At 40.2% G+C, this 25584-nt stretch overlaps 4 protein-coding genes and 1 long non-coding RNA gene across 18 annotated transcripts in view; 2 read left to right on the top strand and 3 right to left on the bottom strand.

Annotated features, from left to right (window-relative positions):
- Positions 1 to 5005, bottom strand: part of LOC146667467 (uncharacterized) — an 18689-nt gene extending 13684 nt beyond the window's left edge. The window contains exons 1-2 of the mRNA XM_085409123.1: positions 4869 to 5005; positions 917 to 1090 (exon numbers count right to left, since the gene is read on the bottom strand). Of these exons, the coding sequence (XP_085265249.1) occupies positions 917 to 1022 (106 nt within the window). The 5' untranslated portion in view covers positions 1023 to 1090; positions 4869 to 5005. The remainder of the gene's footprint in view (positions 1 to 916; positions 1091 to 4868) is intronic.
- LOC146667468 (uncharacterized) lies at positions 1555 to 5951 on the top strand. Of its 5 annotated transcripts, XR_014912061.1 has the most exons (5): positions 1556 to 4815; positions 4889 to 5056; positions 5136 to 5463; positions 5610 to 5709; positions 5814 to 5944. It is a non-coding gene; the product is annotated as an uncharacterized LOC146667468 (long non-coding RNA). The 5 variants fall into 5 exon arrangements; XR_014912059.1 differs by having other exon boundaries at positions 1555 to 4815; positions 4889 to 5463; XR_014912060.1 differs by having other exon boundaries at positions 1558 to 4815; positions 4889 to 5463; positions 5610 to 5692; positions 5814 to 5951.
- On the bottom strand, positions 5718 to 12466 carry LOC146667469 (uncharacterized). Its single transcript, XM_085409149.1, has 7 exons — positions 12330 to 12466; positions 7496 to 7583; positions 7307 to 7340; positions 6972 to 7046; positions 6752 to 6854; positions 6465 to 6604; positions 5718 to 6300 (listed from the first exon to the last, which is right to left on the bottom strand). Exons 2-7 carry the CDS (start codon positions 7578 to 7580, stop codon positions 6165 to 6167), a joined length of 573 nt encoding a protein of 190 aa, XP_085265275.1. The 5' UTR covers positions 7581 to 7583; positions 12330 to 12466; the 3' UTR covers positions 5718 to 6164.
- LOC146667470 (uncharacterized) lies at positions 8311 to 18459 on the top strand. Of its 6 annotated transcripts, none has more exons than XR_014912055.1 (5): positions 8311 to 12276; positions 12350 to 12517; positions 12597 to 12924; positions 13071 to 13153; positions 13275 to 13412. XR_014912055.1 is itself a non-coding variant. In XM_085409152.1 (3 exons), the coding sequence occupies exons 1-3, from the start codon at positions 12321 to 12323 to the stop codon at positions 18442 to 18444; spliced, it is 306 nt and encodes a 101-aa protein (XP_085265278.1). In that variant the 5' UTR covers positions 12283 to 12320; the 3' UTR covers positions 18445 to 18459. The 6 variants fall into 6 exon arrangements, 2 of the variants coding, with proteins under 2 accessions (XP_085265278.1, XP_085265279.1); XR_014912054.1 differs by having other exon boundaries at positions 13071 to 13170; positions 13275 to 13405; XR_014912056.1 differs by lacking the exon at positions 12597 to 12924 and having other exon boundaries at positions 8311 to 12259; positions 13071 to 13170; positions 13275 to 13405.
- Positions 13179 to 25584, bottom strand: part of LOC146667471 (uncharacterized) — a 29990-nt gene continuing 17584 nt past the window's right edge. For all 5 annotated transcript variants that reach the window (XM_085409139.1, XM_085409137.1, XM_085409142.1 and 2 more), the window contains 13 exons: positions 24627 to 24686; positions 23475 to 23645; positions 21390 to 21518; positions 21099 to 21144; positions 18987 to 19077; positions 18731 to 18872; positions 18467 to 18571; positions 14957 to 15044; positions 14768 to 14801; positions 14433 to 14507; positions 14213 to 14315; positions 13926 to 14065; positions 13179 to 13761 (listed from right to left, as the gene is read on the bottom strand). In XM_085409139.1, coding sequence (XP_085265265.1) covers positions 13626 to 13761; positions 13926 to 14065; positions 14213 to 14315; positions 14433 to 14507; positions 14768 to 14801; positions 14957 to 15044; positions 18467 to 18571; positions 18731 to 18872; positions 18987 to 19077; positions 21099 to 21144; positions 21390 to 21518; positions 23475 to 23645; positions 24627 to 24686 — 1320 coding nt within the window. In that variant the 3' untranslated portion in view covers positions 13179 to 13625. The remainder of the gene's footprint in view (positions 13762 to 13925; positions 14066 to 14212; positions 14316 to 14432; positions 14508 to 14767; positions 14802 to 14956; positions 15045 to 18466; positions 18572 to 18730; positions 18873 to 18986; positions 19078 to 21098; positions 21145 to 21389; positions 21519 to 23474; positions 23646 to 24626; positions 24687 to 25584) is intronic.

Here is a 25584-nt window from a genome sequence, read left to right on the forward strand (position 1 = left end):
ATTCACGTAAAACCTCAAAGTGAACTCACAAACTAACGAAGAGTGAAAATCCTCAAATCCTTTTAAAGCACATGAGTAGCTGTTTTTATTGTCATATGACCTTTGATATGGGTAGCTGTTTGAAGTGTCACATAGACAGAGATAACCATTCACTCACATTCTCCCGCATTCACCCTATGGGCAATTTAGTGTTTCCAATTAACCTATCCCCACTAACTGCATGTCTTTGGACTGTGGAAGGCAGCCAGAGTACCCGGAGAGAACCCACGCAAACACGGGGAGAACATGCAAACTCCACACAGAAAGACCCCGGCCTGACGGTGGAATTAAACTCAAAACAGTAAATCAGTAAATCAAAAACAAGATAATAATAATGGTATCTGTGGGTTTGTTATTACAAATATAACAATTTGCATAATACATCCATTACAGAAATATGACAAAATGTTGTCAAATGTTGTCTATGTAAAATAAATTGCAGTGGCATGAAAGGGCCATTATATAGTGTAGTAAATTATTCAGGTGACATACAAATTTCGCTGTGTGCCTAGAATTTATCTCACAATATAATTTACAAAACATGTTTAGGAACCAGGAACTATGTGTTTGTGCAAAAAACAAAGAAAAGAAAAGAAAAGAAAAGAAAAGAAAATGGCTGGGAATTCACTTTCTGTTTATCTGTTAGTTTCTGTTAAGAAACTTCAACCCAAGTTAAAGCAGCCTGAAAATTGTATTTGTCCATTAAATGCAGTGGAGACAATAAATAAAAAAAACTTTTCTACAATCTGTATTCAGTTGCAGTATTGGAAATGCAAACCTTTAACAGCTATGTGCTGCAGATGGTGTGGTGTAAAAACCAATCAAAAACAGTTCAGTTGTGATCTACCTCAAGACTGACTTACTATTACAGAATTACCTGGCAGCGAGAGAAGGAAGAGAACCAATCCAGTTGCTGCTGCAGTTGAACTCATGGCTGCTCCTCTCGTCTCATAAATCCCATCAGCAGGTAGATCACACAACATGTAACATGTTGTAAACCAGCCACAATTTCTGCCAGTGTTGAAGATGCTGTCTCTGAAGACCGTGCTCTCTGTGGTTGGAAAATGTAACAGAGTTATCTGGCTGTCTTCCTTCCTCTGTACATGCTTAACATGCATGAACAGACTTTAAACCTGTAAACCCCCGCGCTTAAATAAAGAAGTGATTCTCTCACAACACTTTGCATGCAGCTTTATGTTCTTAAAATATCACCTTAAGAAAAAAAGGACTGCCTCTGATACAACTGCTGAGGACAATAGAAAACATTTTAACACGAGTCTTTTTTGAAAACTTCAGGCCTGACTTTATTAATGATCATTTTGAAAACTGGGCCATGAATAGATGTTTCATGTTTCATGGGTTCAAGTTCAGTTTAAATCTCTCTAGAGCTGTTTTTTGTCCAGAAGGAAGATAATAACTGCTGAGTGGAATCCTAACAGTTCAGTAGTAGGACGGCTAAAAAGTATGCTAGGTATAGCTAATATACTGATAGAGTTTTAAATGACTAAAAAATGTTCTTTGGCAAGCTAGGCTAACCCTTAAAACAAGTTTAAGTAGGGATGTTTTGTTACCCCCACTTCTGTGTGTAGTGTGGCTGGTAAAAGTGAGGGTAAACAATACCCTGATGCAAAAAGGAAACAAAACAGAAAGAATCACTAAGTGCCCAGCAAAGTTAAAATTGATGCAGCAAAGCTGATGGGAAATTGGGGATTGCATAAACTAGAGACTAGACTCAGACAATATTTAAGGATCTTCTGCCAGCTCTGTCACAGCCCCACAGCCATGTGCCTTGCTTTCTGCCTTGAATTCTTAGTTATTATAATCAAGAGTGAGTTATGTGTTGTTATCTTGTTATTTCTCTGTAGGAAGTTTAGATTAAGATGCCACGTCAATACTTGCCATCTCACATATTGATGTGCAGTTTAAATATTGATGTGGTGGGAAAGAAGGTTTGCTGTGTCTCACAAGCATGCACAAGGTTACAGGAGACAGGCAGCAGCACCCTGACTGCCAAGTTTCAGGATGAAATCCCTGGACCCAGTGTCATTACCCTACACTGCTGCAGTGTGTTACTTTAGTGCAAAGTCTTTATAAAATCAAGGAGACTGTGGTAGAAGATGATTGTTTTCTAAAGCTCTAGCAATGTTTTGAATCCAACAAGTCCAACAAATGCAGTGCCTCCAAAAAGCTGTTAAATGACTCTTCTAAAAGATTCAGTATCCAGCAAAGGAGTAAATAATGCAGTGGGGTTTTGAGTTCTTAATCACACAAAAGTTATATTCAAAACCTTTGTTATGAATCCTGATTCTGTTTAAACTGCTACCTCGGTTAGAGGACTGCACGGTTAAGATGCAACCACAACATCTAAAATCGCTCAACAGTTCTCTTTTGCCACAAAGATTACATAAACCTTTTCACCAGGGGCAAACCAGAGCACAGGATCAGAAAATGAAACCAGCAGATACAGAACATTGCAGCTCAAACCAGCCCCTGAATACTGTGGTTAATAAAAAAGTGGTAACTGGTGTGGCAGCTGGAGCCTGTTAACACGAGGGCTTCACTTGCAGGTGGAGCAACCACAAAGCCAGCCAGACTCGCCACCTGAGAGAGAAAGAGGAAAACAAAATACATGCCTGACAGTCAACAGGACCAAAAAGATCAGTGGGTGTGTGTGGGTGTTCCTGTGCTCCGTGCAGGTCTGAGAGCCACATCAGTGTTCTTCTTCAAAACTGTGTTCGTACCTCTCATCAGTTAAGAACCTGCTCGATGACGGACTTATGATCTGCAAAGGGCACTGGGACCTCCTGATGAAATCCACAGCGTGTGTAGATTAGTTTATTAACAGGTGACACATAACACAAAAGACTAAGTCAGGTATGTGCTGACTCAGCAAGGACTCTATAAAGAAAAGTGAAACACAATACCGGAGCGTTTTCCTTTAAATTTTCACCTGGTGCCTGTGAACTGTTCATTCTTTTAAATGCTTTGGATTCAGTTTAACTCAGTTCAAGTTTATTTAGAAAGCACCAAATCAAAGGTCCCCTCAATGACCTTTGTACTGTAAGGTAAAGACTCTTAAGTAATAAGGATCACAGTGGGCTCATTACTAAGGCATTACAGCTGTCACTGCTTATTTTCTAACATTACACAGAGCAACATGTGTATCAAGACAGATACACATCAGTACAGCCTCTGCACTCATTAGATGTAACTAATACTTGCCTGAAATCTAAGATTAATCTTCACACCAATGATTTCTTCTGATCTTGAAAATGTTATTTTTACAGTTCAGTTCAGTGACTGTGAGCTAAACACACACACACACACACACACACAAATGCGCTCACTCTCCTTTGCTGAAGTGTGTGAGTGTCCTCTTGTGTTCATAACGATGTCCTGCAGTGTTGCAGATATATTTCAGCCAGAAATGATCACCTACACAGCTCTGGTTTCTTCCTCTGCCACCGATGAAAGACAGCATGGATGTGCTGTAGGTGTCATTATGTGTATTTAATATGAAGCCATCATTTAGCAGTCTCAAAGGATTAATTACTAATGAAGCTGCTCGTGACCATTATCATTTACACGTGTCATTGTCCACCCGAGATTTACTTATTCTTTTAATGACTCTGATTCTGACTGAAATGAAAATGAATACATTATACAGATATGAATACAGCTGGTTTTATTTGGACCTTTCACAAAACACTGTTATGGTAAAAATGGCCTGTATTTGTATAGCGAAAAGCTGCTCAGATGACAGTGTCATCAAATGAAAGTAGCTCAGGATGCAGAGCGGGTCATCTACATCAGAAGGTTGGTGGTTTGGTGCCTGGCTGCTCTCAGTCTGCATGCCAAATATCCTTACACTTCCTTCAGAGTATAAATGTGTATGAATAGAAGGCACTTACGCTTTGAAAAAAAAGTGCTTGTCTGAACAAATGTGAACGAAGCAAATTGTATGAAGCATTTTGAGTGGTCTGATAGAGTAGAAAAGTGCACTATAATAACCAGTCTATTTACTATTTAGCAAGGACAGCAACCACAAAAAACAGGAAGATGTAGCATGTTCATAAACAGGGATTATACTGGCAAAGGACGAGTTGGTTCCTAAACTAAAAGCTGGAAGAGAAAGTGGAGACGTGTCTTTTTGAAACTGAAAAAGAAGCAGAGTGCTTTGGGTTGATAAGAACATGCTTGTATAGCCGGCAGCCAAGAAAATACAATAAAATGAGGAAAAATGTCACCAAACTAAATCAAAAGTAAAAGACGGCTGTAGAGCCAAGCAGAACAAAGCCATAAAACAGAATGTCAACAACCTACATTAGTGGAAGGGAAGCTTTAACACAAAGTCCAATGAAATTGCAGGTTCGGTTTGCAGGGTGAGGTGCATTAATTAAGAAAGCAATAAAATAGCTTATACATTTTGTACACGGAAGTAAAAACAATTTAGTAACAAGTCTGACAGAATACCAAGAACCTGACAGAGAGGAGGAAAACTGAACGATCCACTCATGGTGCTGATAAACCCATAGCTGCTCCTTTCATCTCTATTCAAACCCATCTGCAGGCACACTCTGCCCCGGGCAAACTCAATTAGCTAACATATAGTGTCATGGTCTGGTTGGGCACCTGCAGGTCTCAGACAGCGGCTCCTCCTCCTTTAGGCGGAGTCCGGTTGCCCCTCCCTGGCTGACCACCTGTGAGCAATCGTGCCAGCGGTATATCAGACCTGCGCTCTCAACCACTCATCGCCTGAGTATCTGCTATTCCCATGTTAGTTCAGTGGAGCATCCTAAGCCTTGTCTTAACGCCGTGTGATGACTGACCTGTCTTTTCTTGTCCTCAGCGATAGCACCCGGAGTGGAGATCTTGTTCCCCTCGCTCCCGTCCTCCTGGACCTGGGCCGCCAGCTGCTCACACGTGGCCTGCCGGCCCACTGCTCACCTGCCTGCCTCCCCACGCCTCGACCGCTTCCGGGTTTTCCGCTCCACCTGTCCCCTCCATCTGAAACCAAGTAAGGCAATTCAATTCAACTGCGGAGGATTATTGGTTGTCTGCTGGATCCCTCTGATCGTGATCTCCTCTTGTTCCAGTGCCCCGGCCCCTACCTAGTCCTGTTTCTACCTCCCCGCTGTCCCCGCTGTTCAGCCGTCTCCTAGAGGTGTCTAGGTCGCCCTCATTATCACAGACGAATCCTACGCGCCACTAGTGTGGTGGCGTCGCTTTGTGTTTCACCTTTGTTTTCCTGTGGGCGGAAATAAATCATTTGTTTTCTGTCACCTCGCTTCCGGGTTGGTTTCTGCGCCTGTGTCCATCCCTGTTCCCTCGTGCCGTTGAGCCGTGACATATAGAGCACTTGTTCAGGAGGATGTGGTCTCGGACAACACAAACAAACGAAAACCCACTTCTGTTTAGATTGTGGTTGGTGGACTCCTCAACAATAAATCAAATAGCTCACAATGGGATTGCTTTCTTCTGCCTCACATTACTGAAAAATAAGAGTTTAATACGCATGAACACACATAATGAGAGCGTCTGTATCTCTGTCTTCTGTTTTAATAACACAGAGCGAAGATCAAACCATCACTCCCAAACCTGAGAATTTCTCTGAAGAACAAATGCAAGCAGCTGGAAACTAAAACAACAAACAGTAAGGGAAAATAAAAGGTCTCATATCAGTTTTTATTGTTTTATGCAAATATTTATACATTTTATATGCAAAATCTAATTTTACTGATATGAAAATAACTTCTTTTTAAAATCTGTCCCAGTGTCGGACTAAAGTGTTTCCAACATGGTTCAACCAAACATTTGGACCATAAATCTCTGCGACATGCGTCTGTACACAAACCAGGAGCTCCTGTTTCTGAAATCCAAGTGAAGCCTTGAAAAATACATTTCCACTGAGGACTGTCTCTGCTACAAGATTTTCTTTAAAATGGATTTATTCTTCCCCGGATCAGGGTCTGCATAACATCCTTCATTATTTCAGAGTCACATCTTCTGACTTTGGTTATCACATGTGATCCATGTCTCAGGTTTCTTCACAAACATTCAGTTGTCAGTGTTCCCAAGTGGACTTTGATGTGCCTTGCGGGCAGGAGCTGAAAAGATAAGGGACATCATGGTTGCCAAGACTTCTTGTCTCGACCTTGCTGGTCTGGTATGTGTTTGAAGCGGCACTTGTCGCCATAGAAACAGCCTGTGGTCCGCCAGTAAAAGCACTCATCTCCATTTAAAGGTGCCCGCCATCGGGACCTGTGTGGACAGAAGCAGAGGAGATCCGATAAGAGATCAATAAGAAAAGTAACATCTCTCAGCTACTACTGAAAACTATTCTACGGTGATTTTGTTTGTGTCACACTGTAAGGGACCCTCCCTCTGGAAAGCCCACAGATACACATTAATGAGTCGCTCTGTACCCAGAGGCAGCTGAACTTGGCTGAGTTCCTGCAGTGTTGGAGGCCAAGCTGCTGCTGCTTCTTTGCATGGAGGACACAGTCCTGTGGATCCAGCGATCTGGGTACCTCATCACCAGCTTGTTGCCCCCGAGCTCCACCCCCTGGACAGAAGGACACAGTGCAGTTAAACTTTTTTAAGACAAATTTTCATGACAATATTCAGTTTTTTGACACTCAGAAGTATCAATCAGCGTAACGAGACACAGACAGTCCCAATGATGAAGACGGTTTCTAGGCCCGTCACACACCTGCAGCTTGTCCAGGGCTTTGGCAGCCATGTTGGCGTTCTTGAAGTTGACAAAGGCACAGAAGCGTTCATGAAGAACTCTGATGCTTTCAATCTCACCGAAGCTGAACACACACAGAAAAGGTTAATACTATTAATAAACTATCACTGCTGGAAACTCTTTAAAGCTTTAATGTCTTCATAGACACACACAGACACACACACACACACACAGTCTTTACATTTTGAAGAGATCACAGAGGTCCTTCTCTGTAACTTCCTGTGTAACGTTTCCAACCCACAGAGAGCGACAGTTTCTGAAAGACAGGAGGAAAAAACAGAGAAGCGAAGGAAACGAGTGTGGCGACCACACAGAAGGGAAAGTGTGGTTATTGTTCAGTGTTAACAGATGACAAAGATGCAGAACTATTTTCTCACTTGTATCTACATGTCTCTTTCTATGAAGGAAATAAAAGAAACTTGTTGTGTTTCATTCCATTCAAATCACAACAAAGATTTCCCTGAAAGGTGCTCTGGGTTTCTGAATGTGTGATAGATGGGTGAGGTAATAACCTACCCACTCTGGTCCTGCTGAGAAAAGAGCTTCAGAGCTACGAGAGAGAAAAACGAAATACTTTGTCACAAAACGATTTAAACAAACAAACTCCTTAAACTTGCTTAAATTTTGGTTTTATTACAAAATACTGTCATTATGCAACAGTGCTGCCTCATGGTGGACAAAGGTGACATTGCAGGCAGTTCTTACTTCTGGCTTCAAATTGGTTGACGACTGCCTGAACAGTGGTGAACTTTTGTAGAAGCTCTTTGCTCTGCGCCTCATCGAAACCCATCTCCTGCAAAAACAAAGTTAAAAATCATTTATGTCAGACAATAGAAACATTTTACTGTCATCACTTGGAAAGCAACATCAGCTCGAGTTTTGTATTGTATTGTATTGTATCTTTATTTGTTTCAGACATATAAAACAAAAAACAATATATACACACTACATATATTTTCATTTACAGATACGAATATATATGTAGATATACACACACACACGTATGTGTTCAGATAAACAAAAAATATATAATGAAATAAAACAAAATCGTCTGACATAATGTAACAATGTTTGGTCTGAAAAGGAGTAGGAAGAAGTATGAACATACTTATTAATTCCTACCCCTGCTCAACATCTTATTGATCCCACATAATTCACCTAATTCCCATCATCACATACTCCACACGATACACGAGGAGAACCTATATAAACTTGGCTACCGTGATTGATATAATTTGGATATAATTTGATATTTTTATACATACAATGGGTGATCATCTTTATCGGTATCATATTCTTCCAAAATCAGTTTTCGAAGTATTTTCATGAACCTACTAATTCCTGAGCATTGCTGTAGATCTATAGTAAAACTATTCCACAGTTTTACCCCATAAATAGTGACACAAAAGGTTTTAACCTTTGACCGTGCTTTAAGAATCCTTAGATTCAATTTCCCCCTCAATTCATAGTCTCCTTCTCTGTCATAGAACATCCTCGGTATATTTCCTGGTAACATATTGTATCTGGCCTTGTACATAATTTTTGCAGTTTTATATTTTATAAGATCCATAAACGTCAGTATTTTTAATTTCAAAAACATGATGTTAGTATGGTCTCTAAATCCTGCTTTATTAATCATCCTGATTGCTTTTTTTTAAATTTTACATATTGGTTGAAGTGCAGTTTTATATGTGTTTCCCCAAATTTCCACACAGTATTCCAAATATGGCAATATAAGTGAACAATAAAGTACCCGGAGTGATTTGGAAGGCAAAAAATATTTAACTTTACTTAGTACGGAGATGCTTCTTGACAGTTTGGCTTGTATATGCTTTATGTGAGGTTTCCAGCAGATTTTGTTATCTATTATCACACCCAGAAATTTTGTATCTGAAACTTGCTCTATTTCAACATTGTTTACTAATAATTTTGCTCCTGCATCTTTTTTACAATTTCCGAATAACATAAATGTAGTTTTTTCCAAATTTAATGATAGCTTATTTCTATCAAACCATGTTTTCAGTTTAATCATTTCTTGTGTGACAATTTCCAAAAGCTGCTGTAAGTTCTCTCCAGTACAAAAAATATTTGTATCATCTGCAAATAGAATAAACTGTAGTATATCTGATGTTCTGCATATATCATTGATATAGAGGATAAACAGCTTTGGTCCCAATACTGACCCCTGCGGAACTCCACAAACAATGTCCATACACTCTGATTGATATTCCCCAATTTTCACAAACCCTTAAAACAAGTTTAAGTAGGGATGTTTTGTTACCCCCACTTCTGTGTGTAGTGTGGCTGGTAAAAGTGAGGGTAAACAATACCCTGATGCAAAAAGGAAACAAAACAGAAAGAATCACTAAGTGCCCAGCAAAGTTAAAATTGATGCAGCAAAGCTGATGGGAAATTGGGGATTGCATAAACTAGAGACTAGACTCAGACAATATTTAAGGATCTTCTGCCAGCTCTGTCACAGCCCCACAGCCATGTGCCTTGCTTTCTGCCTTGAATTCTTAGTTATTATAATCAAGAGTGAGTTATGTGTTGTTATCTTGTTATTTCTCTGTAGGAAGTTTAGATTAAGATGCCACGTCAATACTTGCCATCTCACATATTGATGTGCAGTTTAAATATTGATGTGGTGGGAAAGAAGGTTTGCTGTGTCTCACAAGCATGCACAAGGTTACAGGAGACAGGCAGCAGCACCCTGACTGCCAAGTTTCAGGATGAAATCCCTGGACCCAGTGTCATTACCCTACACTGCTGCAGTGTGTTACTTTAGTGCAAAGTCTTTATAAAATCAAGGAGACTGTGGTAGAAGATGATTGTTTTCTAAAGCTCTAGCAATGTTTTGAATCCAACAAGTCCAACAAATGCAGTGCCTCCAAAAAGCTGTTAAATGACTCTTCTAAAAGATTCAGTATCCAGCAAAGGAGTAAATAATGCAGTGGGGTTTTGAGTTCTTAATCACACAAAAGTTATATTCAAAACCTTTGTTATGAATCCTGATTCTGTTTAAACTGCTACCTCGGTTAGAGGACTGCACGGTTAAGATGCAACCACAACATCTAAAATCGCTCAACAGTTCTCTTTTGCCACAAAGATTACATAAACCTTTTCACCAGGGGCAAACCAGAGCACAGGATCAGAAAATGAAACCAGCAGATACAGAACATTGCAGCTCAAACCAGCCCCTGAATACTGTGGTTAATAAAAAAGTGGTAACTGGTGTGGCAGCTGGAGCCTGTTAACACGAGGGCTTCACTTGCAGGTGGAGCAACCACAAAGCCAGCCAGACTCGCCACCTGAGAGAGAAAGAGGAAAACAAAATACATGCCTGACAGTCAACAGGACCAAAAAGATCAGTGGGTGTGTGTGGGTGTTCCTGTGCTCCGTGCAGGTCTGAGAGCCACATCAGTGTTCTTCTTCAAAACTGTGTTCGTACCTCTCATCAGTTAAGAACCTGCTCGATGACGGACTTATGATCTGCAAAGGGCACTGGGACCTCCTGATGAAATCCACAGCGTGTGTAGATTAGTTTATTAACAGGTGACACATAACACAAAAGACTAAGTCAGGTATGTGCTGACTCAGCAAGGACTCTATAAAGAAAAGTGAAACACAATACCGGAGCGTTTTCCTTTAAATTTTCACCTGGTGCCTGTGAACTGTTCATTCTTTTAAATGCTTTGGATTCAGTTTAACTCAGTTCAAGTTTATTTAGAAAGCACCAAATCAAAGGTCCCCTCAATGACCTTTGTACTGTAAGGTAAAGACTCTTAAGTAATAAGGATCACAGTGGGCTCATTACTAAGGCATTACAGCTGTCACTGCTTATTTTCTAACATTACACAGAGCAACATGTGTATCAAGACAGATACACATCAGTACAGCCTCTGCACTCATTAGATGTAACTAATACTTGCCTGAAATCTAAGATTAATCTTCACACCAATGATTTCTTCTGATCTTGAAAATGTTATTTTTACAGTTCAGTTCAGTGACTGTGAGCTAAACACACACACACACACACACACACAAATGCGCTCACTCTCCTTTGCTGAAGTGTGTGAGTGTCCTCTTGTGTTCATAACGATGTCCTGCAGTGTTGCAGATATATTTCAGCCAGAAATGATCACCTACACAGCTCTGGTTTCTTCCTCTGCCACCGATGAAAGACAGCATGGATGTGCTGTAGGTGTCATTATGTGTATTTAATATGAAGCCATCATTTAGCAGTCTCAAAGGATTAATTACTAATGAAGCTGCTCGTGACCATTATCATTTACACGTGTCATTGTCCACCCGAGATTTACTTATTCTTTTAATGACTCTGATTCTGACTGAAATGAAAATGAATACATTATACAGATATGAATACAGCTGGTTTTATTTGGACCTTTCACAAAACACTGTTATGGTAAAAATGGCCTGTATTTGTATAGCGAAAAGCTGCTCAGATGACAGTGTCATCAAATGAAAGTAGCTCAGGATGCAGAGCGGGTCATCTACATCAGAAGGTTGGTGGTTTGGTGCCTGGCTGCTCTCAGTCTGCATGCCAAATATCCTTACACTTCCTTCAGAGTATAAATGTGTATGAATAGAAGGCACTTACGCTTTGAAAAAAAAGTGCTTGTCTGAACAAATGTGAACGAAGCAAATTGTATGAAGCATTTTGAGTGGTCTGATAGAGTAGAAAAGTGCACTATAATAACCAGTCTATTTACTATTTAGCAAGGACAGCAACCACAAAAAACAGGAAGATGTAGCATGTTCATAAACAGGGATTATACTGGCAAAGGACGAGTTGGTTCCTAAACTAAAAGCTGGAAGAGAAAGTGGAGACGTGTCTTTTTGAAACTGAAAAAGAAGCAGAGTGCTTTGGGTTGATAAGAACATGCTTGTATAGCCGGCAGCCAAGAAAATACAATAAAATGAGGAAAAATGTCACCAAACTAAATCAAAAGTAAAAGACGGCTGTAGAGCCAAGCAGAACAAAGCCATAAAACAGAATGTCAACAACCTACATTAGTGGAAGGGAAGCTTTAACACAAAGTCCAATGAAATTGCAGGTTCGGTTTGCAGGGTGAGGTGCATTAATTAAGAAAGCAATAAAATAGCTTATACATTTTGTACACGGAAGTAAAAACAATTTAGTAACAAGTCTGACAGAATACCAAGAACCTGACAGAGAGGAGGAAAACTGAACGATCCACTCATGGTGCTGATAAACCCATAGCTGCTCCTTTCATCTCTATTCAAACCCATCTGCAGGCACACTCTGCCCCGGGCAAACTCAATTAGCTAACATATAGTGTCATGGTCTGGTTGGGCACCTGCAGGTCTCAGACAGCGGCTCCTCCTCCTTTAGGCGGAGTCCGGTTGCCCCTCCCTGGCTGACCACCTGTGAGCAATCGTGCCAGCGGTATATCAGACCTGCGCTCTCAACCACTCATCGCCTGAGTATCTGCTATTCCCATGTTAGTTCAGTGGAGCATCCTAAGCCTTGTCTTAACGCCGTGTGATGACTGACCTGTCTTTTCTTGTCCTCAGCGATAGCACCCGGAGTGGAGATCTTGTTCCCCTCGCTCCCGTCCTCCTGGACCTGGGCCGCCAGCTGCTCACACGTGGCCTGCCGGCCCACTGCTCACCTGCCTGCCTCCCCACGCCTCGACCGCTTCCGGGTTTTCCGCTCCACCTGTCCCCTCCATCTGAAACCAAGTAAGGCAATTCAATTCAACTGCGGAGGATTATTGGTTGTCTGCTGGATCCCTCTGATCGTGATCTCCTCTTGTTCCAGTGCCCCGGCCCCTACCTAGTCCTGTTTCTACCTCCCCGCTGTCCCCGCTGTTCAGCCGTCTCCTAGAGGTGTCTAGGTCGCCCTCATTATCACAGACGAATCCTACGCGCCACTAGTGTGGTGGCGTCGCTTTGTGTTTCACCTTTGTTTTCCTGTGGGCGGAAATAAATCATTTGTTTTCTGTCACCTCGCTTCCGGGTTGGTTTCTGCGCCTGTGTCCATCCCTGTTCCCTCGTGCCGTTGAGCCGTGACATATAGAGCACTTGTTCAGGAGGATGTGGTCTCGGACAACACAAACAAACGAAAACCCACTTCTGTTTAGATTGTGGTTGGTGGACTCCTCAACAATAAATCAAATAGCTCACAATGGGATTGCTTTCTTCTGCCTCACATTACTGAAAAATAAGAGTTTAATACGCATGAACACACATAATGAGAGCGTCTGTATCTCTGTCTTCTGTTTTAATAACACAGAGCGAAGATCAAACCATCACTCCCAAACCTGAGAATTTCTCTGAAGAACAAATGCAAGCAGCTGGAAACTAAAACAACAAACAGTAAGGGAAAATAAAAGGTCTCATATCAGTTTTTATTGTTTTATGCAAATATTTATACATTTTATATGCAAAATCTAATTTTACTGATATGAAAATAACTTCTTTTTAAAATCTGTCCCAGTGTCGGACTAAAGTGTTTCCAACATGGTTCAACCAAACATTTGGACCATAAATCTCTGCGACATGCGTCTGTACACAAACCAGGAGCTCCTGTTTCTGAAATCCAAGTGAAGCCTTGAAAAATACATTTCCACTGAGGACTGTCTCTGCTACAAGATTTTCTTTAAAATGGATTTATTCTTCCCCGGATCAGGGTCTGCATAACATCCTTCATTATTTCAGAGTCACATCTTCTGACTTTGGTTATCACATGTGATCCATGTCTCAGGTTTCTTCACAAACATTCAGTTGTCAGTGTTCCCAAGTGGACTTTGATGTGCCTTGCGGGCAGGAGCTGAAAAGATAAGGGACATCATGGTTGCCAAGACTTCTTGTCTCGACCTTGCTGGTCTGGTATGTGTTTGAAGCGGCACTTGTCGCCATAGAAACAGCCTGTGGTCCGCCAGTAAAAGCACTCATCTCCATTTAAAGGTGCCCGCCATCGGGACCTGTGTGGACAGAAGCAGAGGAGATCCGATAAGAGATCAATAAGAAAAGTAACATCTCTCAGCTACTACTGAAAACTATTCTACGGTGATTTTGTTTGTGTCACACTGTAAGGGACCCTCCCTCTGGAAAGCCCACAGATACACATTAATGAGTCGCTCTGTACCCAGAGGCAGCTGAACTTGGCTGAGTTCCTGCAGTGTTGGAGGCCAAGCTGCTGCTGCTTCTTTGCATGGAGGACACAGTCCTGTGGATCCAGCGATCTGGGTACCTCATCACCAGCTTGTTGCCCCCGAGCTCCACCCCCTGGACAGAAGGACACAGTGCAGTTAAACTTTTTTAAGACAAATTTTCATGACAATATTCAGTTTTTTGACACTCAGAAGTATCAATCAGCGTAACGAGACACAGACAGTCCCAATGATGAAGACGGTTTCTAGGCCCGTCACACACCTGCAGCTTGTCCAGGGCTTTGGCAGCCATGTTGGCGTTCTTGAAGTTGACAAAGGCACAGAAGCGTTCATGAAGAACTCTGATGCTTTCAATCTCACCGAAGCTGAACACACACAGAAAAGGTTAATACTATTAATAAACTATCACTGCTGGAAACTCTTTAAAGCTTTAATGTCTTCATAGACACACACAGACACACACACACACACACAGTCTTTACATTTTGAAGAGATCACAGAGGTCCTTCTCTGTAACTTCCTGTGTAACGTTTCCAACCCACAGAGAGCGACAGTTTCTGAAAGACAGGAGGAAAAAACAGAGAAGCGAAGGAAACGAGTGTGGCGACCACACAGAAGGGAAAGTGTGGTTATTGTTCAGTGTTAACAGATGACAAAGATGCAGAACTATTTTCTCACTTGTATCTACATGTCTCTTTCTATGAAGGAAATAAAAGAAACTTGTTGTGTTTCATTCCATTCAAATCACAACAAAGATTTCCCTGAAAGGTGCTCTGGGTTTCTGAATGTGTGATAGATGGGTGAGGTAATAACCTACCCACTCTGGTCCTGCTGAGAAAAGAGCTTCAGAGCTACGAGAGAGAAAAACGAAATACTTTGTCACAAAACGATTTAAACAAACAAACTCCTTAAACTTGCTTAAATTTTGGTTTTATTACAAAATACTGTCATTATGCAACAGTGCTGCCTCATGGTGGACAAAGGTGACATTGCAGGCAGTTCTTACTTCTGGCTTCAAATTGGTTGACGACTGCCTGAACAGTGGTGAACTTTTGTAGAAGCTCTTTGCTCTGCGCCTCATCGAAACCCATCTCCTGCAAAAACAAAGTTAAAAATCATTTATGTCAGACAATAGAAACATTTTACTGTCATCACTTGGAAAGCAACATCAGCTCGAGTTTTGTATTGTATTGTATTGTATCTTTATTTGTTTCAGACATATAAAACAAAAAACAATATATACACACTACATATATTTTCATTTACAGATACGAATATATATGTAGATATACACACACACACGTATGTGTTCAGATAAACAAAAAATATATAATGAAATAAAACAAAATCGTCTGACATAATGTAACAATGTTTGGTCTGAAAAGGAGTAGGAAGAAGTATGAACATACTTATTAATTCCTACCCCTGCTCAACATCTTATTGATCCCACATAATTCACCTAATTCCCATCATCACATACTCCACACGATACACGAGGAGAACCTATATAAACTTGGCTACCGTGATTGATATAATTTGGATATAATTTGATATTTTTATACATACAATGGGTGATCATCTTTATCGGTATCATATTCTTCCAAAATCAGTTTTCGAAGTATTTTCATGAACCTACTAATTCCTGAGCATTGCTGTAGATCTATAGTAAAACTATTCCACAGTTTTACCCCATAAATAGTGACACAAAAGGTTTTAACCTTTGACCGTGCTTTAAGAATCCTTAGATTCAATTTCCCCCTCAATTCATAGTCTCCTTCTCTGTCATAGAACATCCTCTGTATATTTCCTGGTAACATATTGTATCTGGCCTTGTACATAATTTTTGCAGTTTTATATTTTATAAGATCCATAAACGTCAGTATTTTTAATTTCAAAAACATGATGTTAGTATGGTCTCTAAATCCTGCTTTATTAATCATCCTGATTGCTTTTTTTTAAATTTTACATATTGGTTGAAGTGCAGTTTTATATGTGTTTCCCCAAATTTCCACACAGTATTCCAAATATGGCAATATAAGTGAACAATAAAGTACCCGGAGTGATTTGGAAGGCAAAAAATATTTAACTTTACTTAGTACGGAGATGCTTCTTGACAGTTTGGCTTGTATATGCTTTATGTGAGGTTTCCAGCAGATTTTGTTATCTATTATCACACCCAGAAATTTTGTATCTGAAACTTGCTCTATTTCAACATTGTTTACTAATAATTTTGCTCCTGCATCTTTTTTACAATTTCCGAATAACATAAATGTAGTTTTTTCCAAATTTAATGATAGCTTATTTCTATCAAACCATGTTTTCAGTTTAATCATTTCTTGTGTGACAATTTCCAAAAGCTGCTGTAAGTTCTCTCCAGTACAAAAAATATTTGTATCATCTGCAAATAGAATAAACTGTAGTATATCTGATGTTCTGCATATATCATTGATATAGAGGATAAACAGCTTTGGTCCCAATACTGACCCCTGCGGAACTCCACAAACAATGTCCATACACTCTGATTGATATTCCCCAATTTTCACAAATTGCTGCCTGTCTCTCAAATAACTCTTTACCCATTCTAACACCACTCCTCTAATGCCATAGTACTCCAGTTTATCAAGTAATATGTCATGATTAATTGTGTCAAAAGCTTTTTTTAGGTCAATGAATACACTAACTATACATTGTCTTTTATCTATATTGTTGGTGATATTTTCGATCAGTTCCATTAATGCCAATGATGTTGATCTATTTGATCTGAAACCATACTGACTATCCATTATTATTTTGTGTTTATCTATAAATTTGTCAAGTCTATTACTAAAGACTTTTTCCAGTATTTTTGAAAACTGAGAAAGTAGAGAGACAGGCCTATAATTTGTGAATTGGTGTCTGTCACCATTTTTAAACAGTGGTGTTACTTTAGCTGTTTTCATTTGTTTTGGGAATGTACCAGTTGTAAGGACAAATTGCAAATGTGTGTTAAGGGTTTGGAAATGCCCTCTATCACTCTCTTAACGATTTCCATATCAATGTCGTCAGAGTCTGTAGAGTTTTTTGTTTGTGATTTCCCAACAATATCAATGATTTCCATTTCTTCCACCACCGTTAAGAACATTGAATGAGGATTGCGGTCAATGAGTCTAGTTTCTTTCTCTACAGAATCTGTTATATCAGGAATTGTTTCAGCCAAGTCTGGCCCAACACTTACAAAGAATTTATTGAACTCATTTACCACATCTCTCATATTAGTAATATTTCTATCATTATTTGCGAAATACAAATACGAAGGATAGTCTGCCTGCCCCGAGCCCTTTTTGATGATGGTATTTAATGTTTTCCAGATCCCTTTAATATTATTTTTATTCATAATCAGTAATTTTTCATAGTATTCCTTTTTACGTGACCTTAAAATACTCGTTAATTTATTTTTATATTTCTTGTATTTATTTTCAGCTTCTGTACTTCTGTTCAATATAAATTCTCCGTATAAGGTATTTTTCTTCTTACATGCATTTTGCAATCCTTTTGTAATCCATGGGCACTCTGCATATTTTTGTTTTTTACTATATTTCTTTACTGGGCAATGACTATTATATAACAGTTTAAATTTTCCTAAAAAAATCTCATAAGCTTTATCAATATTTTTTTCCTTATACAGCATCTCCCATTCTTGCTTGAGTAAATCACTTTTGAATGCGTTTATTGACTCTTCTGTTCTCACTCGTTTGTATTTTATTGTGTTTTGCTGTTTAACCTTCCTGTAATTGCTGTTATACACTATAAAAACAGGTAGATGATCACTGATGTCATTAATTAGGAGACCACTTATGGTTCTATTTTCTATTTCATTAGTAAATATATTGTCTATTAGGGTTGCCGACTGTGCTGTAATCCTGCTGGGCTTAGTGATCACTGGAAAAAGTCCCAAGCTATACATTGTATTAATAAATTCCTCTGTCGCTCTCTGCTTGTTTGGATTTAGTAGATCTATGTTAAAATCCCCACAAATGAACATGACTTTTTGATTTGTCCTAATGACAGTTTGATTTAATAAACACAGAATTGACTTTTTATTGCTCATTTTCAGCAAAAAAGAATTCTTACAGAATATTGGCTTATAACAATAATAAGCTTTTATCTATTTTCTAAGTCATCTAAGTTCAATGTCTAATCTCACATTCGATGAAATTCAAACGTAAACTACAACAGATACACATCTAAAACTGTGTGAATAAATGAAGGAATCTGGTGGAGTTTAAGGAAATGTACAGCTGAGTTGAGCTTTTTCTCTCAGTCGTGTCCCATCGTCCTGTTGGACACCAGCAGTAAACAGCTCACTTTGGTTTGTCTGCATTTCTAAGCACCAACAGTAACTGGTGTTCCCAAGAATTTAGGATGTTTTATACTTTTTTAAAGAATGTGAAATGTTTTTGTAAATTTAAGTTTTTAAAATATCTTCCAGGCAGCTGTTATACCCCAGAACCCTGAAGTCACTCGTGACGTTCCTCACCATGAGCTGAAGGACCCGACAGTTAAAGAGTTTTTTGGATGCTTCCTTACAATTCTGATCCAACTCCAGCACCTTCTCCAGGGCCTTCTCTGCTTCACTGTACCGCTGTCATTTACACAGACACGCAACAGCAGTTAGTGAAAGAAGGAGTGGAGGAAATAAAATGATAGAGTGTTGTAGCATCTTTTATGCAGAAACATATAAAAATAAAGACACAGTTGCTTGGCATTGAAATGTATTATTTGTTATATAGAACTCACTGACCTTTAACCCCACCAGAGCACAGCCCTTACGAAAGTATCCCTTCGGCCAGTCGGGAGCCAGCTGGATGGACCTTCGAGCATCACTCAGAGCTGAGGAGTACCGCTCCAGAAACCAGTGACAGTACGACCGATTTCCATATAACCTGAGGCACAAGAAGAGACACGAACACACAGGCAGCAGGAGACTTTACTCAACCAAAGTGGATGTGAAAAAGGCTGAAGTCTGAGCTGGAGTCTGGGTTCACAGGTCAGCTCACCTGTGATCTTTGGGGTCGCAGAAGATGGCTTCTGTGAACATGTCCACCGCCTCTGTGTACTGGGCTTGCTCGAACATCTTAATGCCCTGCACTGGAGAAGGTCACACACACTTTTATGCGTAGAGTAGGGGTGACACATTCATTTTTTTGTCTTAATTCTTACTTATTACGCACTATCTGGTCACTTTATTAGGTATGTTTTTGGCTAGGCCAAACCATCCAATGTAGCAATGTCTGTTTTCAGTTCTCTGTGCTGCTGCAACCGTCTGACTTTCATAAACAGCAACTCGCTTTCCTACAGGCAAACAATCCAGCAGCAACAATTTATGATTAGCATTTTCCTTTTTGTTTATCATTATTAATATTATTATCATTACAACTGTTGCCATTATTACAGACTCAGTAATAAACAAAGTAGACTGATCACTTTTGTTGACAATATTTTAAAAAACTGAAAACGTAGCTGCTTCCTAAACATAAAATTTACAAGACGTGCATAATTAAAAGGCCAATGAGTATATATAAGCACATATTATTCATGAGTTACATAATCGAATACCGATCAACGCTCCTGAAATAGACACCATCTTTTAGAGAGAAGAAATATTTCTTCCTTTTTTGGGGAATGACTAAATATTTTGCAAATTTGGTCCAAAATTTGGAATTTGACTGGGCTTAAATCTAAAAATGGACCGATGGCATCTTGTGCACTGAAATTATTGCAAGGCTGCAGCAATGTTCCCTCTAAGGGGCGCGCGTGCGCAATTGCGCACTGCTGGCACGGTCTCTGCGCACAAAAAATCTGTTTTGTGCACAAAAAAAATCTAACCTGAATTGAAATTAAAGTAAATACATTAACAATCTGTTTTGCAGTGTTAGTCAGTGACTGGCTGCTCCCGTATGGGATCAGAACGCTGCCACCTTATCCCATAGTCCAGCCAATCACGCGATTCACATTCGTATATACGCAGCTAATCAACGTCGTTGACAGGCTATGACAGCGTCCTTATGTGCCGACACCGGTGTTTTAGCGAGCAAAACGGCGTGGCTGATGTGGAGTGAAGCCACGTTAATGACAACGTGTACAACCATTGGAGATGTGAGCAGGACAGATGGAACCCAGCCTTTCCTATTGGTCAAAAAATGTACCATGTGTCGACCAATCAAAAATAATATGGCAACATGGCATTTAGTGGTTTAAGAAGGGGGAAGTTTTAGGAGTGACGGCGGTGTTTGAGATGTGAGAGATTTGCGACGTTTAGCCCATATCTTGTGTAGTTAGTGTGTAGTGTAGTCAGTAGTTTTATTGTGTGTGTCAGAACAACGAGGCGACTGCTGAATGTTACAGGTGTTACAGCAGTGATACATCTCCTGCTGTCAGGCCTGCAGGTATCAGGCTGTTGTTCTCCTTCATCTCATAGTGGACAGAAATTACTTTTTGGAGTGGCACAAATAATTTGTGTGGCATCAAATTTGATGCAGAACAGCTGATTGTTCTGTAAATAATTTGAAATGTTTATTTAAAAAAACGCCTTGGCTGCATTTTTAGGTAAACAGCTGCAAAAAACTTTGTTTGCAAAACTCAGTAACTTTTTTGAAGAAGTAACTATATAATTAATTGCCCAACATTGGTCATTATATGCTGTATTTTGCAGACAGAGTTACAGGACTCTCTCCCAGACCACAGACTCATAATACAAGTCAGAGCTTTATAAAAAATTAAAAAAAAAAAGAAGAAGAAGAAGAAAAAAAAGAAAAAAGAAAGTTGTGTTTTCAAAATTGGAGTTCAAGTTATTTTTACTTCCAGTTGTGTTAACATGCTACACAGGTCATGAACAAGATTTTTTTTTTTAATTTTCATTGTAAGTGGGCTAAAGCAGTTAAGTAAAAGTAGTGTAACATAAATGTAAATGCTGTAATGTGATTATTTTAATAAACCATGTAACTTGGATGGATTCGATGCTGGTGTGACCACAGTGCACACGTCTGCTGTGGCTCACAGTGGTCCAAGTGTCCGCTCAGGGAGTTTGTGTGTTCGCTCAGACACATGAAAAATTAGAGGGAACATTGGCTGCAGGATAGAGCTGAAGAAGAACACATGAGCAGACTCACATGTCAGGGACTCCCCCATCCTCCTCATTTCTTCTGTGTTCTCCTCCTGAAATCACCACAGAAAGTTCTGTCACTGCAGTCACGTCACTGGTTTCTAACTCAAAATACATTTAGCCAGCCGTACATGAAAGAGGATGGATCATATAAGCTCATCTCTGGGCTAGATCACTGGACCTTGCGTGTGTGTGTGTGTGTGTGTGTGTGTGTGTGTGTGTGTGTGTGTGTGTGTGTGTGTGTGTGTGTGTGTGTGTGTGTGTGTGTGTGTGAGTGAGAGAGACAGAGAGAGAGTACCTGGCTGCTCCTGGCCTCATTTTCCTTGTTCTCTCTGGAGATTTGCTTTGCTCTGTTCATCAGGCCTTTCAGTTTAATGTTGTTGGCAGCGTTGGCCACAAATGCACTGCTGATATCCCACTCAGGCTCCTGAACCACAGGAAGTAACACAAAACCTTCAGTATTATAGAGTGACAAAAACTGAAGATGTCAATCTGCTCTGACCTGCTCCGAGCTAAAAATACATAAATCAGACTGGCTGATCTTTATGATCCTTTATGATCCAGAACTGGAGGCGCTGAATCCAAAACACGGCGCAGTAGCTTTAGTATTTTTTAGAGGTTTTACTGTGTTTGTGCACAGATCTCTTAGTTCTCACATCAGTTGCCTAAGTCACAGTTTATCCATAAATCAGAGCTTACCTATTCATAGAAATGCAAATACTTTCTAAGACTCTGAGTCGTGTCTTTGTGTGTGTTCAAATAGTTCTGAAACACATAAAAGTCAGTGCAGGTTTAATTTTATGATAATAGGAATACAGGTGTTGTGTACAAGTGTTTCACAGTCTAAGACCCGTATTGCTTAAAATTATTAAGGGAAAGATTTTTAATCAGAGTACAACATCAAGTCAGCTGCTTTGATGTTCATGAAAATAACAACAGCTGCACTAAAGGGACAACAATGAGACAACCCGTGAAACAGGAATGGTGTGGGACACCATGGACACTGAGGTTTTCTCCCTCCTCATCTTTTCTGACCTTTTTCATTAATTGTGCATTTGGTTAGAGTCAGTGTCATGAGGTGATACTTGGATCCTACAGAGGTTGCACAGATAATGAAGGTCTGCTGTCTCCCAGCACAGTCTCAAGAACACGGAGGAGATTCCAGGAGACAAGCAGTTACTCTAGGAAAGCAGGACAGGACCATAGAAGGTCCTTAACCCATCAGCAGGACCGCTATCTGCTCCTTTGTGCGAGGAGGGACAGAATGATCACTGCCAGAGCTACAAAATGACCTCCAGCAGGTTACTGCGTGAATGTCTCTGACCAAATATTTAGAAACAAACTTCATTTAGCGCCCAACATCCCCCCGCCCTGGCCCTGTGCTCAGTGCCCTGCACCATGGGGCCAATTAGCATTTACCATAGAATACCACAATTGACATCTCCACCACTGGCGCCCTGTGCTTTTCACAGATAGGAACAGGTCGCTGCCTGTAGCATTGTTCAGCAGTGGTTGTCTAAAATGGCACATCTATGGACCGACACCCAGACCTCTACAGGCTAGGCAACAGCAACCTGACTTCCATTATGGATTGGGATAAAATTCTTGGATCCAGTGTCAACACCCTACACTGGTGCTGTAGGTCCTGGGTCCTCCTGGTATGGCAAGAGCATGCAGGCAGTTCCTGGAGGATGAAGGAAATGTGATACCACTGACTCACCCTCAGACTCGCCTGACTGAAATCTAATAGAATAGCTCTGAGAGATCATGTTTCGTTCCATCTGACGGCTCCAGGTTGCACCTCAGACTATCCACGAGGTCAGTGATACCCTGGACCTCATAGAGTTCCCCCAGGACACCATCCATTGATTCACTTGGAGCATATTGTTAGGCATGCATACAAGCATGCCCAATCAAACTATTAAATGAGTTGCAGCAATGCAATTTCAGCAAAATCTTTGACTTTTGGGTGTCTTTGAATTCAGCCCTCTGTAGGTTGATCATTTTTATTTCCATCAGGTTATGTGGCCTCCTTTGGGTCCTAACACAACACCCAGTCCATGTCAGGATAGATGTTTAAAATGCATTGAGATCTGCCACTGCCACTGCTTTAAGCTTTTTGAACAGTGTATGTGCATGACGGTGCACCGTCATACCAAGTGCAAGTCATACCAAGCATGTTTGGAGCAGGTTATTACAGAGTAGAAATCAGTGTTTTCTATGATAAGCCTCATGTGTCGTACTTCCAGAACACCTTGCAGGTCTGTTAAACCGTTGAGTTTCTCTTTTGCTTCGCTGGATGAAATATGTTCTGTTTTATTATTTATTTCCCACCAAATGGACGGGATAAAACATTAAGTACGGCTACCTTGCTTCAACCCACCTCATCTGACATCCAGTGGGACAGCTGGCGGTTCGTCTTGCTCTCCGTTGTGACGGCAGCCACTGATTCAGGATTGCATCTGGCTCTGGAATGAACGGCAGTCCATCGCTCTTCTTCTTTCATCTCCTCATCACTGTCAGTATCTGACACTTCTCCAGCTGCTTCCTCTTCCTGTTACAAAATAAAAGCATCACTGTGGAATAACTATAAAATCATTATATAAAGTGACTGGATAAGCTAGGCCTTCTTCAGTGTGGGAGTAGAACAACTCGAAACCTTGAGCTTTTGATGAACTGGATTTGCAAGAAGAATTTGTCTTCACTCCGTATTAGGCAGTCTCTCTCTTTTGTGTTGTATTTCACAGAAAGTGAGCATTTTATGTGTTAGATTAAAGCAGCCAGTAAACCCAATAAAGAAGAAAACAAGTGGTGATGTGATTGTTTTCTCTTATGCATTTTATAAGAGCCTACATTATAACAGAAGAGCAAAATGTTGTTATAATAAAGCCTTTAAAAATAAATGTTGAGCAATTACAATCTAAATCACAGACTGTACATAAAAATACAGACTTATGACTTTTGTACTTATTATAAAAAATAAGTAAGATGCAGATACCTGTGAGAACTGATACCTGTCTTTAAATTTACAATAAAACACAGCCTAGCTGACCTCAGAGCAAAGGACACTGAATGGGGCTGTAGCAGAGTAAATGGTTTTGTGTGCAACCTACAGACAAAGGTAAGAGCTGTGATTTCTACACAACAGATTTCTATTGTCTGTAATTTTGTATATAGTTTAAGAACATATATAATACTGTATAATAGTAAGTGTTGTCATTAAACCACCATTGTAAAAAGATGACAGTTCCACCTGTGGTAACATATATTTGCTGCCTGCAGTAGAACAACACAAAGACACCAAGCAGAAAAAAGACTTATTACATGAATCAGATACTGCATAACGTGGAGTGAAGGTGGACTGCAAAGTGGCTTGCAGAAGCACAGCAAGTGTGGGCAGGATAAGGCAACTCAGATAGTTTCCCAGCTAAGTGTGTGAAAGGGTATGAGGCATCAGGTGATGTGGTCTGATGATTGCAGTGAAAAGAAAGAAAAGAGAAAGAAAGAAAGACAAATGTGAATATTAGCACCGCACCTGCTCTGAAGCATCCTCCATCCTCTCCTTTCGCTCTAGTTTCCTCCGTTCTTTCTGCCTCTGAAATTAAGAGCAAGGACATGATGGCTATTGGATGATAGATGATGACATGAAACATGAGTAAACAGAGGTGGAGAAGCACACGTGTATTAGAATGTATCATAAAATGAGGAAAGAGGTTGGTTAATGCATTTTAACAATGTGTGTGAACAGGTGGAGCAGCAGGGAATGTGAGTAGTGCTAAGCTGTATGATAATGTAGCAGATGCAGTCATTTCAGTTAGAAAACAGCTTTTAACACTGACAACATACTATATAAGCTGTAGGTATCGTAATAGTACTGTGTAGACCTGAGCCACCACTCTGTTCTTTACACTTCGCTTCCAAGCAGCCAGACACTCGTGTCGTTTTTAAAGTGGGGTTTTTTTGGCACTAGTTCTCCAGGCTTTTTGAAGGTTGGCTGCTTTTCCACTTATCCACTCCTTGAATCTGATCATTTTAACTTAACTTTCACATCATCAATAAGCAGAGGCGGACAGGAAAGAAGTACAACAATGAGTGTCTACAGCCAACCTGTAACACAAAGCAGAGGCTCCGTCCTTGTTTGGAAGTCAAAATTACTGGAATTGTGAATACAGAAAAGTACACGAAGATTTTGATCCACCGTGCAGTGCTATCTGGAAGGCATCTGATTACCAACAGCTTCACATTTCAGCATGAAAATTATCCTAAAAACAATCCCATTGCAGTAAAAGCATACACGAACACACAATGAAACACTATCAGCCATGGATTTCCCCAGATCCCAGACCTCAACTTTATTGAAGCAGTGTGGGATAATTTTAATGGAGAATGGCAGCTTTAAATGCCCTTCAAGAAGCCTATGCAGGAAGACTACTTTTACGAGAAAGTGTACAAACTCTGCTTTTGGCTTTGGCTTGTACATTAATACCATTCAT

Source organism: Rhamphochromis longiceps, linkage group LG6, assembly GCF_057381845.1.
Source record: "Rhamphochromis longiceps isolate RC_006_pf linkage group LG6, R_longiceps_female_GT1.1, whole genome shotgun sequence".
NCBI classification, from domain to species: domain Eukaryota; kingdom Metazoa; phylum Chordata; class Actinopteri; order Cichliformes; family Cichlidae; genus Rhamphochromis; species Rhamphochromis longiceps.